The 20,123-nt window shown below is 36.0% G+C and overlaps 2 protein-coding genes across 3 annotated transcripts in view; one reads left to right on the forward strand and one right to left on the reverse strand.

The window, feature by feature from the left end:
- Positions 1–7,575, reverse strand: part of rngtt (RNA guanylyltransferase and 5'-phosphatase) — a 122,099-nt gene extending 114,524 nt beyond the window's left edge. The window contains exons 1-4 of the mRNA XM_084431417.1: positions 7,216–7,575; positions 5,918–6,027; positions 5,731–5,834; positions 3,343–3,431 (exon numbers count right to left, since the gene is read on the reverse strand). Of these exons, the coding sequence (XP_084287543.1) occupies positions 3,343–3,431; positions 5,731–5,834; positions 5,918–6,027; positions 7,216–7,279 (367 nt within the window). The 5' untranslated portion in view covers positions 7,280–7,575. The remainder of the gene's footprint in view (positions 1–3,342; positions 3,432–5,730; positions 5,835–5,917; positions 6,028–7,215) is intronic.
- A 1,956-nt stretch (positions 7,576–9,531) lies between these two features.
- pnrc1 (proline-rich nuclear receptor coactivator 1) lies at positions 9,532–19,553 on the forward strand. Of its 2 annotated transcripts, none has more exons than XM_084432763.1 (2): positions 9,532–10,014; positions 18,434–19,553. In XM_084432763.1, exons 1-2 carry the CDS (start codon positions 9,790–9,792, stop codon positions 18,770–18,772), a joined length of 564 nt encoding a protein of 187 aa, XP_084288889.1. In that variant the 5' UTR covers positions 9,532–9,789; the 3' UTR covers positions 18,773–19,553. The 2 variants fall into 2 exon arrangements, with proteins under 2 accessions (XP_084288889.1, XP_084288890.1); XM_084432764.1 differs by having other exon boundaries at positions 9,542–10,014; positions 18,437–19,553.
- The last annotated feature ends 570 nt before the right edge of the window (positions 19,554–20,123 follow it).

Genomic DNA, 20,123 nt, shown 5'->3' on the forward strand with positions numbered 1-20,123 from the left:
AACAGAGATTGGAAATATTACGATATGTAAAAACTATTTTTACTGATATATCTGAATTTAAACTAATGTTTGGGGTCAGCAAGATTTTTTTCCCATTAAATTGATCAAAAAGACAAGTTTCAGACTATTTCTATTTAAAATAAATGCTGCTCATTTGAACCTTCAATTCAAAATGAAGTAAAAAAAAAAAAAAATGGTTTCCACAGAAATATGAAGCAGCGCAACTGTTTTCAACATTGATAATAATCAGAAATGTTTCTTGAGCATCAAATCCTCATATAAGAATGATTTCTGAAGGATCATGTGACACTGAAGACTGGAGTAATGATCTAGCCTGGGAAAACCCAGACAAACTTCCGGCAAATTTAGATTTGCTCTGCAAGTAGTCTGGCAAAGAGCTCATTCAAGCCCATTTCTAATCCGTCAAAATCGCAGCACCAATCAGAAACGTTGAGGCGGGCTTTACACGATGACGATCGCTCTGATTGGTTGTAGGTCTATCCAATTGCGCCCAAAGGCATTTGAGCGACGTCCGTTGGTGAAGCGCACCAACTTTTAAATGCATTATTATATTCAAATTGCAAACACATGAGGACAGTCTCCATGAAAGACCCACTGGCAGATGAACGTGCTACTACATTTCTCACCGAAACGGTAGGAAATTAAATTAGATTTAATAGAGGATTTTAACTGTGACAAGATGATTGACAGGGCAGTTTAAGTGACAGGATGCACGCGACAGATCCGTCCGATAAAGATGACGAAGTAGTATGTCCCAAAGCTTGCCTACTTTTTTGCTACACATTCAAAAGTAAATACCTTTTCTTCACAAAAAGAGTTCATACTTTTATGGCGTAGTGTAACTAGGCGAATGGGGACGCAGCATATGGCTTTACACGATGACGATCGCTCTGATTGGTTTTAGGTCTATCCAATTGCGCCCAGAGGCATTTGAGCGACGTCCGTTGGTGACGTCCCTTTGGAATTGAGTTATTAATGAAGCTTTGCCAGACCATAACTCAGTTACTACTGAGAATGGTCTGGTTTTAACCAGGCTAGTAATGATCCTGAAATTCACAGGAATAAATGACATTTTAAAATATATTCACGTAAAAAATAAAAAATAAACATTTCTTTAAAATTGTAACAGTATTACTGAACTTTACTGTATTTCTGATCGCATAGATGAGCAGAAGAGACTTCAAAAACATTAAAACTTCACCGACCCCAAACTTAGTAAAGCATCTAATGAGTAATTAGTCATTTTTCATCTAGTTTGTGACTTCTGCTTGTTATTGTCACTGTGAATGTGAGCGCCTGCAGATGTCACACTCCGCCACCTCTGTACTTCATATCTCACCTCAGTGAGCACATAAGCACTGATGAGAATTACTCATAGGAGTTCACTGCTGTGTAATAACGTCTGCATCTGTCACTGATCTCCCATGATGCCTCATTCATCAGGTCATTATGAGTGACTGTCATCACTCCACTGGATGGTTCAGCCATAATCTTTCACATACTTCAGCATTAAATGTAATGTAATTTTACTGTCATTCTCATACATCTATTCTTGTCTCGATCATATCATATATCTAAAGGCGTATCAGACCTTATGACATCCACATTCATTTTAGTTCAATGAAAAATAAGAAAATACTTGCGAAAAGAGGTTTCAGTTGTGCATTGAGGATTTTAATTTATTTACAACAATTAAAAAGCAAACCTATTGATTTAAAATTATTTAAAATCCATTCAAATGGTTACATTATTTATAAATGTAATTATTTATTGGGGGGGGAGGGGTGCTAAACAAACGTCATGTGACACAGTGAGCGACAAATGACCAGATGCAACAAGCAAAAGGACAATCTTTTGTTTGGTTTGGTTTCTATTTCTGTTTAACATTAAATATTAAAGCTTATTTACTCTCTAATGTTGTTCCAAACCTGTATTCATTTATTTTCTTGTGCTAAACACAAAAGAAGTTATGTTGATGAATGTTTGTTCAGACAGTTGCTGTTCCCCACTGACTTCCATAGTATGAAAACATATTCGATGGGAGTCTCAGGGGACGGCAACTAACTTTTATTTTCAACAGAAGAAATTTCAGTTTTATCAATTTTGTGGGATCTTCATTTTTAGTCAAAAGTGTTCAGTGACACAATATGCACTCCATACATTTCAGTGTGTTCACTGTTCAGTGCAATGCAAATAGCTTTGCTAATAAATTGGAATGGAAGTTTTTATTCTTCCGCTGAGTGCACACACCACACAGCAAGTTGTATTTTCAACTCTATTATTTTTTAATTATTATTATTTTTAAGTATCACAATATATCGCAACATGTATCGTATCGCAATACATCATGATATATCGTGTCGTGACACATGTATCGCTATGTGTATCGAATCGTGAGGCCCTTGCCGATACCCAGCCCTAGGAAATACCAAGCGGAAACCTCCCTGTCTCTCTCTTGAAACCAACACGGAAGTGAATTAAACGGCAATTCATCGACTGGCCTCTTGAGGCTGGCTGCAGAAGAGAGTCAAATCTGCATCTCCCCCATGTTAAAATGCCCAACTTTACAGCAGAAAAAACATGTTTACAGCCTGGTGCAAAAAGTGGCTTTGGTCTATACAGCTAATTTTTCCCTTCATGACGACTGTGAGGGGGGTGAATTGTTTTATAACTCATCCGTTTAAATTATATTAAGCCTCAAAATTTCTGCATAATTAAGGTTGTCCACTTTTGAGTGACAGGTGGATTCCCGCTGCTGTGGTCATTAGTCATCATTAGCCGTTTGTCTGCTGTCTGTTAGCCGTCACATTAGGGTTTTTCGCCCATTTCCGGTTATCCGGGAGTGACGCGCTGCCAAGATGGCGACGGTCGGCCACGCCCACTTTAGGCTTCAAAAACGAAACCTACGGGTGACATCACGGACACTACGTCCATATTTTTTTACAGTTTATGGGAAATACTGACGACTCGTTTCAGGCAGGTCAGAATCACGGCTCTCTTTTGGGAACTCCTTTTATCTGCACTTCGATCTTTAAAACTTTGCTGCACATTTACAAACAGCTGTATTACACACTGCATGAAAGATCACATAATAGGGGGGGGCACTTAAAATAAATAAACTGCAGTCTGTTCCTCAAGTGAGAAGAATAACTCTTGGACACTGGAAATCAGCATAAAAGTCATATGCACTGACAGTACTTTCAGCAAGAGAAACTGCATGTTGCGTCGGGACTAGATAGTGTACACAGTGTAATTGTTGGAATAAGGGTTTGCAAAAACAAAATCAAGCAAAAGTGTCAAAGCTGAGCCGGCTGGTCTTACCGATGAGCTCGGTGGGCGTCTTCTCTATGAAGTGTTCGCACAGTCTGATGAACATCTCTGTAGTCTCTGCTGTGGGGCATTCACCATGGCTGAATGAGACACACACACACATGACATGACTTTAGCATGACAGATCAACACTAGCATGTCAGCTACAGCAGAGAGGCTCCATGTTCACACAGAATAAAACTGACACATGATGGTCTATTCATACTAAGATTAAAATGAAAAGGCAGTCTGAGCACTTTCATGCTAATTCATTATACTATTTAATTATAATAAAACTTCTAATTCTGTTTAAAAACACTGTTGTTTTGTATTGTATTTTATCATTTCATTGTATCATAAAAATAAGTTTATACAAATTATATTATTTTAAAACCTAATTTATTACATTTTCCAAAATGCTTATTTTGGTTGTTAGAAAAAACAAGACAAACAAGACAAATTTGTGACTTAGTTGAAGTTTATAGTTTGTAACCCAATAACATTTTTGTGATTTGAATATGTTAACTAGATGATGTTTTGGTTATTTATTAACTTATATATCAGGTCTGTGAAACGATTAATCGCGTCCAAAATAAAAGATTGTGTTTACATAATATATGTGTGTGTGTACTGTGTAAAATTATTTTGTATATATAAATACACATACATGCATGTATACATTTTCAAAAAAACTATTATTAAAGGAGTCATAACCTGCAATTTTCACTTTTCCACGAGAATCAATGTATGTTATGATCGACTAACGATTATACACTGGCCGGGAAGCCGATATTTAAAAGTGAAGCGTTTGTTTACCTCAGGGTAAATAAACCAGCGCGCGTGCACGCGCACTCAAATACGAGATTTTGATTTCAGCTCCCTCTTGACGTCATGAGGTAGTAGGATATACCATATATGGACACCGCAGCAGGAAGCCCCCCCTTCCCCTCATATTCAGTTCAGTCGGGAAAGATGGAGAAACCGAGTGCACACCGGACTTGCTCTGTGGTTGATTGCCATAAAAAACATGTAAATGTGTTTTATCTCCCAAAATCGGACGAAACTATCAGGGACCAGTGGATGAAATTCATTTTTAATGACGCTGTCCCAACAACCCTTTCAACTGGCGTGCAGAGCCATATAGAGCGTCCACGACAGCCAAAACATCGCATTGATCTCGCGAGACAATAATGCCTTCAGAAATAAGGGTAAAAGTAGGTCTGTGTTTATTTTTTTTCCACTTTTCTTTTTTAGAAGGGCCTGAAAGACTATAATACAGCAGTAGGTATCCAATGTAATACTAGGTTATGACTCCTTTAAATTAAATTATATATAAATACACTATCGTTCAAAAGTTTGGGGTCAGTAAGATGTTTTTAAAAGAAGTATCTTCTGCTCACCAAGGCTGCATTTATTTGATTAAAAATACAAACAAAAACAGTCATATTGTGAAATATGATTACAATGTAAATCAGCTGTTTTCTATGTGAATATACAGTAAAGTGTAATTTATTCCTGTGATCAAAGCTGAATGTTCAGCATCATTACTCCAGTCTTCAGTGTCACATGATCCTTCACAAATCACTCTAATATGATGATTTGATGATCAAGAAACATTCATTATTATTATCAAAGTTGAAAACAGTTATTTACTTTTTTTTTTTTCAAAATTCTTTGATGAATAGAAAGTTCAAAAGAACAGCATTAATTTAAAATAGAATATTTTCTAACATTATAAATGTCTTTACTGTCACTTTTGATCAGTTTAACTCATCCTTGATGAATAAAAGTATTGATTTATTTTATTTATTTCCCCAAAAATTAAATTATAATTCTTACTGACCCCAAACTCTTGAACGGTAGTGTTTAATGTTACAAAAGCTTTAGATTTCAGATAATGCTGTTCTTTTGAACTTTCTATTCATCACAGCATCATGAAATAAAAATGTAAAAAACTGTTTTCAACATTGATAATAATCAGAAATGTTTCTTGAGCATCAAATCATCATATTAGAGTGATTTCTGAAGGATCATGTGACACTGAAGACTGGAGTAATGATGCTGAAAATACAGCTTTGATCACAGGAATAAATTACACTTTACTGTATATTCACATAGAAAACAGCTGATTTACATTGGAATAATATTTCACAATATGACTGTTTTTGTTTGTATTTTTAATCAAATAAATGCAGCCTTGGTGAGCAGAAGATACTTCTTTTAAAAACATTAAAAATCTTACTGACCCCAAACTTTTGAACTGTAGTGTATATATACAGTATGTACATCCAAATATTTCTTAAATGTATACATGCATGCTGGGATCTTCTCTTATGCGCTGTTACATTTCAGATGCAAGGGACAAATAAACACAGTATTCATATGCTGAGGTTCACATACCCTTTACAGGAAAGTTTGACGTATTTGATTCCTTCTTTTTCGATCTCGGCTCGATCATAGAAGCGGCTGGTGTTGGTCAGGTCCACCAGCAAACCCATCTTCACCTGCGGACAGGTGAGCGTCACATCAACACAGCTCAGTCAGAACAAGAGCATTACAGATGCGTTTATGAGGAACCTCCATGTACCTTCAAGCTTTTGAGATAGTTGGACAGCATGCTGGGATGAAACCGGTTCTCCTCGGGCACTTTATCATCATACCGAGGTCCAAGCATGGTTTTCATGGGCAGAAATTTACCTGAAGAGAGAAATCATCATACAAGTTCACGTCATGACACTCACGATGATGGCTTGGTTCAGTGAAATCTTTACAGAAAGTACTTCTGTGGTACCACAGTACAATGTTGGTGTCGGGCGGTAATAATAATATAATAATAATAATAATATTCATGACATATAGCACATTTAAAGGAATATGTATGAGTTTCTTTCTTCTGCTGAACACAAAGGTTTTTTTCCTACTATGGAAGTCTATGTGGTCCATCAACTGTTTGGTTACCCATATTCTTAAAAAATATCTTTTGTGTTCATTTTTAAGTGAACTATTCCTTTAAGTTTAATACTTTCCTCTGATCTTGGATGTAAAAAAAAAAATAACCATAAGCATAAATGTTCTAGGATACAAGAAAAAGTAAGAACACTGCATGAAATGTCAGGGAATACATCCATTTAAATCATTGTTTGAACTGTTCAGCTGACCAAAATAGTTTAGGAACCGCTGCTGTGAAAAACACTACAAGTTTAAGTCTCTTTAATATTAATTAAGTCACAGCGTACATTGAGGTCAAGTGAGTCCTACACCCAGAGCCGTTAAATTATAGTTTTTCAACGGCTCTGCCTACACCATAGTGCGATTCGTTAAAATCCTGCCGACGCCTGGCTCTCAGCGAATCAGGAGGCCGAACGTAACATTGCGTGATTAATATTCATGAATCAAACCCTCGCCGTAGTAGAATTCGAACACGCAGCTCCCGCCTCTTTCTTGTCCAGTGACGTAAATTGTGTTGATCTGCGTGTAGCGAGCTAATCTGGCTAGCCACTCCATTTAAAAAACCAGACCCAACAAACAAGTTTAGAGTGGCCCTAGTATGTATCTTGACGTCGTACATGCTCCCATTTTAAAACACACGCAAATTAAGTCATCATTAGTTAATTTAGGCAAAGTTATCATTGGTTAATTTTGTCAAACGACGCAGTGCACTGGTCAGTGCTATAACCAAGCACAGGCTAACGGTAGCTTTCTGTTAGACTGGAAGCAGTTTAATCTGGTTTCACTGAAGCTGCAGTCGCACAGTTCAGTGATTGAGTGCATTCATGCTCTCCATAATAGCATAACTCTAAGAAACTGAATCGTTGCATTAATGAGACTGAGTGCGGATTAGCAGAGCAGCTTTGTTGACAACAGTCTGGTATAACTTATGCTCACCAGCCACAGGTTGTCCTCTTCTGGGACAGTTCCTCCACCGAGGAGGCGCTCCGGTTTGAGCCATGCTCTCGAGCGGGACGCCGCGTTCAGCTGCCCCGGGGCTCAAGCCTGTCGGGCGGGCTGGAGGAGCTTCTGTGAGCCGCTGTCTGGGCCTTTGACACACACACTCCCAGTGCTGTTGGCGTTAAACCCGCTGTATCAAGAGCTCCGTGCGGTAGAAAGGATAACTTTCATGAGATGAGCTCCATGAGGCGAGCGCTTCCCAAACCCTGTTCAGAAGTAAACAGTAATATTCCCCACGCTCACTGTCCCGCAGTTCTGTGCGTTACTCACATCTACAACCGACAGCAGTGACTCCAGGCGGGCAGCAGGGGGCGCTACACCTCTAGATAGATAGATAGATAGATAGATAGATAGATAGATAGATAGATAGATAGATAGATAGATAGATAGATAGATAGATAGATAGATAGATAGATAGATAGATAGATAGATAGATAAACAGATAGATACATATACGAACAGATAGATAGATAGATAGATAGATAGATAGATAGATAGTTACATAGATAGTTACATAGATAGTTACATAGATATATACATAGTTAGATAGATAGATAGATAGATAGTTAGATAGATAGATAAATAGATAGATAGAGTCTAATTTAGTTGTTAAAGCACACAATGTCAAATATTAAAAGAGGGATAAGATGGTCCCTAACTGGATAAACTTTTACCGCATGTATAAATGACTTTTAATATAATTCTTATTAATATTTATATATATTTTTAAAGTGCTATTCATGTAAAATACTTTTATAAAATATATTTTATTTTCACAAATGAGTTGATAATAATTGAGTAACCGATGCAGAATCCCAGTTAAAGAGACTCATCTGAAAGGTAAACTGATACTGTGACTTATATAGGCATATGAATATTATTTATTTAATTGACCATTTTAAATTAAAGATATAATAATAGCAACACTATGAATGCAAATTGAACAATTTCACATATTTAATGAAAGCAAAGATGTCTGACATATTTAAGTCATGGAAATATGTGAATTATTTATATTCAGTGTACTGAATAATAACCCCATTGATTACAATGATTATTCGATTTAAAAATAATAACACTATGCCACTTGGGGCCTTCTGACCAAATATGAGTGGCCCATCTTACCCCAAGGGTCTAATTTTATATTTTTTACTTCAAAATAAAAGCTACAACTTTTACTCCACAAATGCAAATCAATGTGTCCCCAAATTTCTCATGAACAAATAGACACAGAAAAAAAACTTTACTATTCAACATGTTGAGGATGAAGAGACACAAAATTAGATCAATTAACTTCAGAATGGTTTCGGCTGACTAGATCTCACAAATGTTGATATTCAGATGAAATGACAAAATTAAACAGCGTAGCCATTCATCAAAAGTGCTGAGATGAGATATTTGTTAAAAAAAAAAAATAAAAAAAAATCATCTTACCCCAACGCCCTATGGCCCCTTCTCATATATCTCATCTATATGCGCTTTACTAATGTGGATATTTATAAATATGCACGTATTTATACATAATATGTTACTATTGAGCCACCAGATAAAAGCTACTCAGCACAATTTAAAACACTCGTCTGACATTTAAAGCAAACTCAACTGATTTTGTATCCTCAATATGTCCTGAGTAAGGAAAAAAAAGCCCCGAAGAATCCCAATAGGGGAAAGTTTGGAAAAAGACCCAAATAAGCCTAATTCTTCTTCTTACGTGAATAGGGTAACAATTTTAACCTTTAGATATCACCATGAAAATTACTGAGTTGATTACTTACATCAAGACAAACAAAAAATGTATTACAAGTTTTTTTTTAAATTGTTTGTTAACATGGACAAACGGTGCATAATCTAATTACTTATGGGCTGATTTGCATAAATACCACAAAAGATCTAAACATTGGGTATAGCCAGGCGAAAATGTCTTGTTGAATCTTGTTGACAAATAACAGTAAAATACTTAATGTTAAGGTCTGAATGGAACCCATTTAGGAGAATGAATAGGCTATATTTGGGTCTTTTTCGAAACTTTCCCCTAATGGGATTCTTCGGGGCTTTTTTTTCCTTACTCAGGACATATTGAGGATACAACATCAGTTGAGTTTGCTTCTGTTGCAATTTGTTCAAGGTTGACCCTCATTTTGGCTTAAAATGACTGGACTATCTTATTTCTTCCTATATTATTCGCTTTAACGTCTCGATTTTAAATGAAATGTTTTCAACCCCATGTGATGTAATAGAGGGCGCATGCGCAGTGAGTGCTTGAGTGGCCATTACGGGGGAGGAAGAGGAAACGGCGATGGTTTCACATTTGCACCAGACGGATATTTTTAATAGAATTAGCGAAGACAGAGGTCAAAATATTTGATTTAGAAAACTTCCTTGACTGTCAGACCTCAAGATACGACCAAACATCCCACAACATCTTCAGCAGCAGCAGCAGCAGCACCATCAGTTTCTGTTTAGATCTGGGCGTGTTTGACACAAAGTTATCTGTATAGTGCAGCTGATATCATGCTGGGCGATGCTTTTGGACATCGAGTCGAATCAAGCGTGGAGAATAAAGCAATGAAGATAAGCAGATCAAAGCAAGCGCTCTTGAAGAAGAGAGGACGAAACGTTCACAGTAAACACAACAAAGCATCAGCAAACAGCAACAAAAGCAGCTTTAAATCTCCATTAACCACCCATGAAGAGCTCAAACCAGCTCAGTCTAAAACAGCCACGAATAAACAACAGGTAACATGCGTTATTATTGCCCTGGTGATAACAGGCTTCTCGAGCATGTGCCGTGGCGCTTCCGCATGTTCAGGCATATTTGTTTTGGACTAAACGCTGATAGTAGATGTTTAGTCAGTGTAATAGTCTGTAAATAGGTTGATAACTAAACATAATCATCCTATGCTTTTGAATCCTGGCAGACACTGTATCAGCATCAATAGAGTGACTGAACCCCGCACTAAATGAATGACCTGTATTTAGGGGTTCAATCACTGAAGTGTGTTTGTACTGATTCTTTCTTTTCCTCCTCTTCTTTATCATCATCGTCTTCTTTTCTGCCAGAAAATGTATGCAGGATCCTCAGAATGTACGCATCTGCTCAGGTGCAAAGAGACACACACACCCGTCCAACACTATAATAGGACAATTTGCATTTTGGGTCTTAACTCTGAAACCCTGGGGGTTAAAAATAACATTGTTTTTTATTACACCTGCATCATTGAGTCTGATTTCATTGCCTTCTATTATAAAGCTGGTCGATATGGCCCAAAAACAATTGTCATGATAAAAGTGTTCATATCAGTTCAGGGCTCAACACTGACCCGGTGGCCCACCACAAAAAAAAAGAATAAATACACAAATAAAATAGGCCTTGTTATTGTTTTAGGCCTAGATGTTTTTGATCCATGTAATCATAATAAATAATGTTATGACACCAAAAACTGTGAGCCTAACTCGTATACATTTTAAAAAATTTGTTAAAGACAGTAATAAAATAAGAACAAATAATCAAATTACGAGCAAAATCACAAATTAATACAACAGAACAAACTAAATAAACAGTTCTTTGCAGGTTTTTCATGTAGGCGTAAACTAGATTTTCAGGCACAGAATTAGTAAACACATAAAATATCACTGCATAGTCTTCACTGTATAAATGTAGACTATTAAAGTTATTCAGTAAAGAGCAGTGAGCGATCTTATTTTCTGTTTTGTTTAATTAAACATGTAAAATAGACTGCAGGAATATTCGGCTGCTGTCACTTTAAGAGCTGCACGGATCCAATATACTCTTACACACGTATCGTATCTCATGTTTACCTTCACTTAAGACATAACCGACTATGTTTACGATGATACTCGACAAGACGGGCAATTTAACATAGTTTTGTGCGAATATGTTCATCCAGTGTATGTCATAATAGCAACACTATGAATGCCAATTGAATGATTTCACATATTTAATGAAAGCAAAGATGTCTGAAATGTAGCCTACATTTAGGCCTAATTCATGGAAATTTATTTATTATTTATAGTCAGTATACTGAATAATAACCCCATTGATTACAATGATTATTACATTTAAAAAATAATAACACTATGCCACTTGGGGCCTTCTGTGCCAAATCTGGGTGGCCCATCTTACCCCAAGGGTCTAATTTTCAAAATCCAAATAAAAGATACAACTTTTACGCCACAAATCCAAAAACAATGTGTCCCCAAATTTCTCATGAAGAAATAGACACAAAAAACTTTGATATTCAACATGATGGCGTCACAGATTACTATTTTCAAGAGATTAGATAAATTAACTTCAGAACGGTTTCGGCTGACTAGACCTCACTAATGTACACTGATATTCAGATGAAATGACTAAATTAAATGGTGTAGCCATTCATCAAAAGTGCTGAGATGAGATATTTGTTCAGAAAAATAAATAAGGGGGGGGGTCATCTTACCCCAATGCCCGCTTTACTAATGTGGATATTTGTATGTGTAAATACGCACTTATTTATACATAAAAATATACACATAACTATTGAGCCACCAGATAAAAGCTGCTCAGCACAAATTAAACATAAAAATATACAGCAGGAATATTCGGCTGCTGTCACTTTAAGAGCTGCACGGATCCAATATACTGTTACACACGCATCGTATCTCATGTTTACCTTCACTTAAGACATAACCGACTATGTTTACGATGATACTCGACAAGACGGGCAATTTAACATAGTTTTGTGCGAATATGTCCATGCAAGCTCAGGAAGACTTGAAAAGAGTATTCGCGAGTACCAGAGACGCGGTCTTTCGTGTCTATATGTGCGCTTAAATATTTGAATTGGCTAGGCTTAAAATTGCGCAAATTATCAACTTCCGTGAAGATGCAGCATATATAAACAATATTTTTTTTATTTTTACAATTTTATTACAATTTTAATTAAAAATAATAATAAATTTTAATAAAATGTTATTATTATTATTTATTTTTTTAACCTGTTAAGCTGCAAACCCACTTTTGAAAAATCCCAAGAAATGACATACCCAAACTGAAACAGATACAGTTCATGAACCCTTTGTACTAAAAGCACAAGTATGATCTCATTTGAAAGCTGACACCTGGCAGTTTATTGTAAATGTAGAATTAATTATTGTCATAATGACAAAAATTGTTATAAATAGCTTCAAAGTTTTGTAAAGTTATTAGAAATTATTTTTTATGAAATATCCTCATGAAAATAAAATTGAAGTTGGCACTGGAGCAATCTAGAAATGCACTACAGCTAATGCCACATGTCTAAACATTTTATGTTTAAAATCTTAAGATAATAAGTCCAAAACTCTGTATTTAGTGAAATGTTTTTCAAGACCATGTCATGTGACTTTATTTTGATTTGATGCTAAAATGCTACTGATGTTTATTGCCATCTTCTAACCATCTATCCAGTATATTTTCTTTATTGTTTTGTGGTGCAAACAAGCCCCATTCAGTCTCAGTCTCCCCCTGCACACATTCACACCTCTCCAGCCTGGTTATGGCTGTAAATATGCATTTCTTTTGTCTGCATTATAGTTACTAACGACTGGCTATTCACAGGCTATTCATATGGTTTCAGTCACTAATTTCTTTTCTCAAAGTTCACCCTTACATTTTAAACTGTATCTAATGCATTTCTTGAATAAAGACACATTTCAGGTAGCATTCAAAAAATAATAAAAATATAACTTCTAGGTGGCAGGTGCACCTAGGGCTAGCTAGCATGTTAGCTTAGCACACCATCAATACACGACAATTTATGAGATTAAAACCATGTTTGTGCTTATAAACTTACTTTATAAAGCAAATCGAGTATTTTAAATAATTTTCTGTGATCTAATTTGGCTTCAGATAAAAAAATCAGACAGAAAATATACTATTGGATAGTGTTCTGCACAATGATAGTCTATATAGATTAGCATTACATTATAAATATAATCTATTATTATGAAAATACCTGGCATGGCTTGAAAAACACAGGTAACTCAAATATCAGTGCAATCATGTTTATTGTCTTCAAAACATCTGTATCTGCATGTTACAGCGCGATCTCTGGTTAGCTTTGTGTGTATCAGTGACGTCCTGGAATGTCACATGGTCATGGCTCTTCTTCATGTTCCATATATGGACTATTATTGTGCATGTAGCGCCCTCAGGCTATTGGTATGAATTAAAAAACACAGTATCGGAATACCAAATGCTCATAAAGATTACATCGACGCATTTGGGTATAAATTCAATAAATATTATTCCTGTCTATAGAAATATGATGTAAATCTATGAGAATCTATCAATATTTCTCCAAATCTGCACAGTTTTGAGCTAAAGCCCTGAGGGACGTTGTTTTGTGTATCGCTGTCATGACGACAGCACAGAGTTTTTTATGAATGAAAGCGGCTGACGCGCATAATTCATATTAAAGGTATCGACTCATTTTTTCATTTCATAACTCCTGACACAAATTAAGACATAACTGTCACTATGAGTTTCTCAGAATACAATAGTGGTCAAATACTGAAACTTGAGTATTATATCTTTTTAATTATGTATAGTTTGTCAAGGTATAACATTAAATCTGATAGTAATTTTGAATTAAATAAATAAATAACGCTTCAGTGCGCGGGCGCACTGGCAACGGTTAACAGGTTTTTATATGTTTTATAGGTTTTTTAATTTTATATGGCAAAATTGAAATATTCTGACTGTTTGAGTTTTGTTAAAATAAGCAAATGTAACTATATTGTTTCTATGGTGTTTGTTTGTATGAAAAACAGGAACCTAAGTACATTTAGTTTAAATGCACAAATGCTATAGCTTAATCACAAACAATACTGTTTATATTCCATTACTCCTTTAATACATTTAGTATGTCTACATAAATGCTTTAATAAATTTCGATATGAATATCTCACATTTCTGGCTTGATACCATGGTGCAGTGAGTGTTACTACAGTAAATCCAGGGTAAATGATGGCGATTTGTAGATTGAAAAGCCTTCTGACTGTATCGTTGAGCATAGTGTATCTTTTGGCGCATGAACATTGTTTCAATTCAAACATTTTATCGAACTCTTGTTACTGTTTTATTGAGGAAAATTTTATTGCGATTTCTCTCGTGAAAATATACTTAATTATATATTATTAAATATACTTTTTTTTTTTTTTTTTTTTAAACGTCACCAAATGTTGCACATTGCAGATAGGGATCAGTGTAACGCATCACGAGCTAGTTTTAAATGTACAACAAAATATCTGAGTTACTTTTCAAATAAGCAACACAAGTTACTTAGTTTCCCCATGTCATGACTGACAGCTCTCCTGTCTCCTGTCCCCATGCTGACAGAAATCGTGAGTAAATTGATGGCTATTGTAGTTCAGACTAAATGTGTGCCTTTACTCGTCTCACTGGCAAAAGATCAGATTCAGGATTCCTCGAAATGAATAAAATCAGTGAAATGCACAATCAGAAACTACGCAAACCTCCAATAATTAAATATGTTAAATAAAACAAATATTTCTACACTGTAAAAAATGAATCATGAGTCTTGTAATTTTCATTAAAAAAATTGAGGTGATCATTAAAAATATTATGTATATTTTATTAAGAAAATTGTGGTTAGGTTTTTATTGAAAATATTGAGAAAATTTCACTAATAACACCAAGAGATGCATTTTCCTATTTTTTTTAAGGAAACATACACAAATTTTAAGGCTTGAATTGAGGAACTGATAAACCTCATAAAATTAAGGAAAAGGGGCTACCTATTTATTTTAAGAGAATTAGCTCATTTATGCGGTTTTATTTAGAGACGCCATTGTTTGTTCCCAGCATGCTTTGCACATGGCTGGAAATGGAGAGTAAATCTTGAAATTAAGTGTTATTTCATGTGTTTTTGAGTAAAGGGAAACATCTGTTAATGTTTAATGTTCAGGTATGTTTGACATTTGAAAGAGTTTCTATTATGTTAAAGTTTTGATCGTTACCATTGTGCAGAAGAGTAGGGCTTATGGTTAGGTTGTGAATAACTGCATTTATTTAATATTATGAAGCATATTGTCATATACATGTAGCAATAACTCTGCTAATGATAGTGCAGTAACAAGTTTGATTCTGTGCTGTTCTAGCAGTATGCGGTCTTTTTATAAAACAATATATCTCAAAGTTAAATATAAACAGGTCATATCCATTCACTTAACTTCACACAATTTTGAGAATAAAAAATACTTCAAATAAAAAAGCAAATTTTCACTATAAAATGGTGTGTCATAGACTAAATAAATTAGGGCGTTTTACATGATTTATTCAGGTAGATTCCATGAATGAAATCAAGCTTTAACTACTCAAAAATATTATGTGTAATATTGTTACCATAATTTTTTTAAGTAAATAGCAGTAACATTTTTTACAGTGTATGCATTTAATCTCACTTTATTGACCAGTGTACTTGCTGCTGACCTTCGATGATTCAGTTCAACTGAAATGATTTGCATTTCCTTCAGCCTTATTATTTACATTTTAAAAGCAAGTCCAGGTGAGAAGAAGTAACGCAAAAGTAATGTAACGCATTACTTTTCTTTAAAAGTAACCAAGTAAAGCAATTGGTTACTTTTTAAGGGAATAACGCAATATTGTAATGCATTACTTTTTTTAAAGTATCTTTCCCCAACACTGCTAGGGATGATGCTGGCATAAAGTTATCAAAAGAATTTTGATATGTTGTCGTGTTGCGAAGATATAACTGAATTAACTCGCTCGCTTTTCATGAATCACCTTTATCTCCTGAACGCAATTTTGACATAATTCAGTGTGATTTTGTCAGTTCAAGCGCGATAAGACTTTAATCGGCACTGGCGCTGTCTGAGAAGCAGCTTTCTGCGCGGGCATAACATTTGACATATTACATATGTTTCAACACCAGCTGGTTAGTTAGTTTCTACACAGACTGACAACACAACAATGGCTTTTGATTCAGTTTTATTTCGCTCTCATTGAGTTAAAAGCATCAAAGATTCCCACAAATTCCCACTGCAATTCACCATTACATGCAACAAAATGAACAAATGTTTTATACCTGGTTTTGTAAGCTCACTGTAAATGACACAAATACATACACACCCTGTGACAGCCAGCACAGCTAATGTAAAGCACAAATAAATGCACAGTTCACATTTGTACTCTGCATCAACTATATATGAATACGCTGTTGCATCTTTTATACATTTTAAAGCTTATTTTGCTGCATTTGTATATGCCGTTTGATCGGTTATGGAGCCGTGAAGTCTACTGGATGAATCGTGGATCTGTTGAAGAGAATTGACTCTTGTAAAGCAAAAAACACTCATTTTTGATCCATTAATGCATCTCTCACTTACTGTATGCGATCTCACTGTTTGAAGCCTGTCATAGGAAAGCAATGCGTGCTAATTTTTGACAGGAATGGAAACGAGGCTGTGAGGGATAGAAGTACAGTGTTGTTTAACTGATTGTTTGGGGGGAAAAAACAGGAGTTGTGAGTTTTGAGGATGATGTGGTCTAGGACCTTTATACAGCGCTTGCCATCGTAAAGAATGTAAGTCTATCCCTCAAAGCCTCGTTTTCTTCCACATTAAATTCAATATGGCGTCTAACCCGAATAAGGTCTATAGGTGTGAGAAAACAACACATCCTGTGACATTGACACGAAGACTAATTTAAACCCGGAAGATGAAAATAGTGCAAAAAAAGCCCAGCAGTGGGTGTTTACTTCCGGGTCGTGAACCCAGACGCCCTTCAGACTGGAGCGTTCGACAGAGAGGGTCAAAACTCCCCGACTGTTGCAACTTCCAGTTTTATCACAGATATTTTGCACCAGTTTCCCAGGAAGTGACGATTTTATTCTCTTGAACACATGAGATGAAACGCTGCTTTATTAGCAAATGTTTTATGCGATATTCCAACATAAGATAAATTCACAGTTCTGGATGGAAACACATCTATAGTTGTGAAACGCTTGAGAGGGTTTCTGGTAGAGACCAGAGAGAACACATGAGCTGTTGTCTGAAACTAATCTTGATAAGGTGATGTTGTTACAGTGTAATTACTCAAATAAGTACTGTGTAATATTAATTAACTACATGTACTTACTAAATGGTTACTTGTAATTATGCAGAATTTACTGTTATTATACAGTAAGTACATGTAATGTGTGTAATTACGTCACCTTACAATAAAGTGGGTTAAACTTTATTTTAAGGTGTCTTTAGGCGCGTTTCCATTACAGATTTGCGCAAAACTTTTGTGATTTTTTTCTAAATGTCGACAAAAAATTATTGCGAAATGACAGCGTTTCCATTAACCGATGTTATGCCACTAAAACTTAATTTTTCCTCTTGCAATAAGTAAAATCATTCCAAAAATCATGGCAACGGACGTTGGTGGGTTTATGTACTATATCCCAGCCACTGCACTAGCCATTATTATTAATGGAAGGAGACGTATGTGTGTTATCCAAGCAATAATGGCAAGGAACGACCCTTATTATATGTGTGAGCGGCACATATGAGGAGTTTCTGGGTGTTTCTCCCTCATATCTGCGTCGAGGTCTTGATTGTGGCATTTATTTGAGGTTTAGAATCCAGTATTCCTGTAATTATTTTGTCTTATATTAATTTAATAAAGAACTGTCTCGTATTCTGTCCAAACACACCGCGTCGTCTACGTCAGGTGACTGTAAATGCACAAAAACGGTTTCCATTGCAGGTTTGCTAAATATTTCTTTTTCGAATTGCCTGAAAAACCTCCTCACGCGAGCGGAAAAACGTTTTGCCGATAAATGGGAGTTTTTGCAAAATTTATGTGTTTCCATTGGCCGTATTTTCAATTCGCAATTTCAATTTGCGCAATTTGAAGGGTAATGGAAACGCAGCTTTTGTTACAGTGTAATTATATATTTAAGTACTGAGTAATAATAAGCAACTACATGTACTTACTATAGAGTTAGGGTAGGGTTAGGGTTTGGTTGCGGGTTAGTTGCATGTAATTATGCATAATTTACTGTTATTATTATGGTAAGTACATGTAACATATGTAACAAGGACACTGTGAACCCAAATGAAGTGACCGTTTCTTGTGTGTCTTCAGCAGCCGAAGTCAAAAAGCGAGTGTGATGAGCGAGGAAGCCAGTGTGTCCACAGGCTTGAGCAAACCGACGAGAACCTGAGCAAACGCAGGCAGAGGAACGCGCCAGACAACGTCCAGATCTCCATGCGCTCAGAGAAGATCCCGCTGAGGAGGGCGAGCGTCTGCGCTCCTGAGCTCCAGACGTACGCCGGAGCCAAGTTCAGCGAGCCGCCCTCGCCCAGCGTCCTCCCCAGACCGCCCCGGCACTGGGTGGGCGAGCGCCGGCTCCAGCACGACTGCAGCAGAGAGCAGATGTCCGAGCACCTGAAGAGCTTGCTCAAGGTCCAGGCCGAGCCCTGACCAACACGACACCCTGACGCGGACTGGCGGCGTCTCGTTGCAGAGAACTGTTGAACCGTGCAGGTGTTTCGGAAAGCACACGGGTAAAAGAGATATTTGAGACAATCACCATGAAGAACTGGACAGATGACTGTAAGAAAATGGTGTGTTTTTTTAACCTTATATTGAAGCGCAGTGGACAGGGAACATCTTGTTGCAGAGAACTGTGCAGTTGTTTCGGAAAGCACTCTTAAGTTAAACTTAAAGACTTGTGGAAGTGTAAAAAAAACAAAAAAGTGTATATTTTTTTCGTGTTAATTTACTTGAAAAGTCCATGTAGTTTTGTTACTGAAGCTTATATATATATATATTATTATTATTTTTTGCATTAGTGTAAGACCAGTATACTTGTAACATTGTGCACAAGAATGAAAAGTGTATAAGAGATATTTGGGCGGATGCCCTCTTGGACAATCACCATGAAGAACTGGACAGCTGAAAATGGTGTGTGTGTTTTTTTAACCTTGTATTGAAGCACAGTGGACCTGAAGGAACTAATTATGCCAATCTTCAAGCAATGATGTGTTTTATTTCAAATGCTCTTTGTTTTTAATTGACTTAAGAATGTACCATCTTGCACATGGTCTGTTAGTGTCGGGATGTCGTGCTTGAACCTCTTCAAAACTCGTTTTCTCACTGCCTTTCCGCTGTATCATCTGCATCACTTCAAAATGGAAAAAAAAGGATCTTTTTAAAATCTTTTTATTCTGCCCATTTTGAAATAAAGAGTTTTGGTCGCTGTTGTGTGTGTGTGTGTTTTAGACTTATTGGTCTGATGTTTTTGTGCAGTGTGTTGCAAAAGTGTTCATTCCTAATGTAAGTTATTCTCCCATTACTGAATAACCAATTTATCACAGCCTATTTTCTAAGCACTCAAAACTAAATATTCTTGTGCCCAATCAAAGGCCAATATTCCCCTCAAGTTAAAGTGCCCCTGTAGTGAAAATCAAGTTTTTAATGTTGTTTATATGTCTATGTGGTGTTTTAATGTGTTTAAAGACAAACCATGTGCAAATTCATAAGTCGACACCATTGCTGAGTGTTTTCTCCTTAAAACTGCAGTGAACCAAAGACAGTCTCAAACACACGCTTTGATGATGTTTTGATGAATGTGCCTTTCTCCCAGAGGTGGACAAAGTACACAACTTCCTTACTTGAGTGAAAGTACAGATGCTACTGGTCAAATATTACTCCGTTACAAGTAAAAACGATTTTTACTGAAGTAAAAGTATAGAAGTATTTGTTTTTAAAAGTACTTAAGTATCAAAAGTAAATGTCAATGCTTTGTTTTATTATTGTTGCATTGTTGTGT

The sequence above is a fragment of the Rutilus rutilus genome, assembly GCF_951802725.1.
Source record: "Rutilus rutilus genome assembly, chromosome: 15".
NCBI classification, from domain to species: domain Eukaryota; kingdom Metazoa; phylum Chordata; class Actinopteri; order Cypriniformes; family Leuciscidae; genus Rutilus; species Rutilus rutilus.

Excerpts from the sequence above, each read along its gene's own strand:
- pnrc1 (XM_084432763.1), top strand. The coding sequence starts at position 9,790 with ATGCTGGGCGATGCTTTTGGACATCGAGTCGAATCAAGCGTGGAGAAT. Across the intron at positions 10,015-18,433 it reads CAGCCACGAATAAACAACAG|CAGCCGAAGTCAAAAAGCGA; the intron begins GTAACATGCGTT and ends GTGTGTCTTCAG.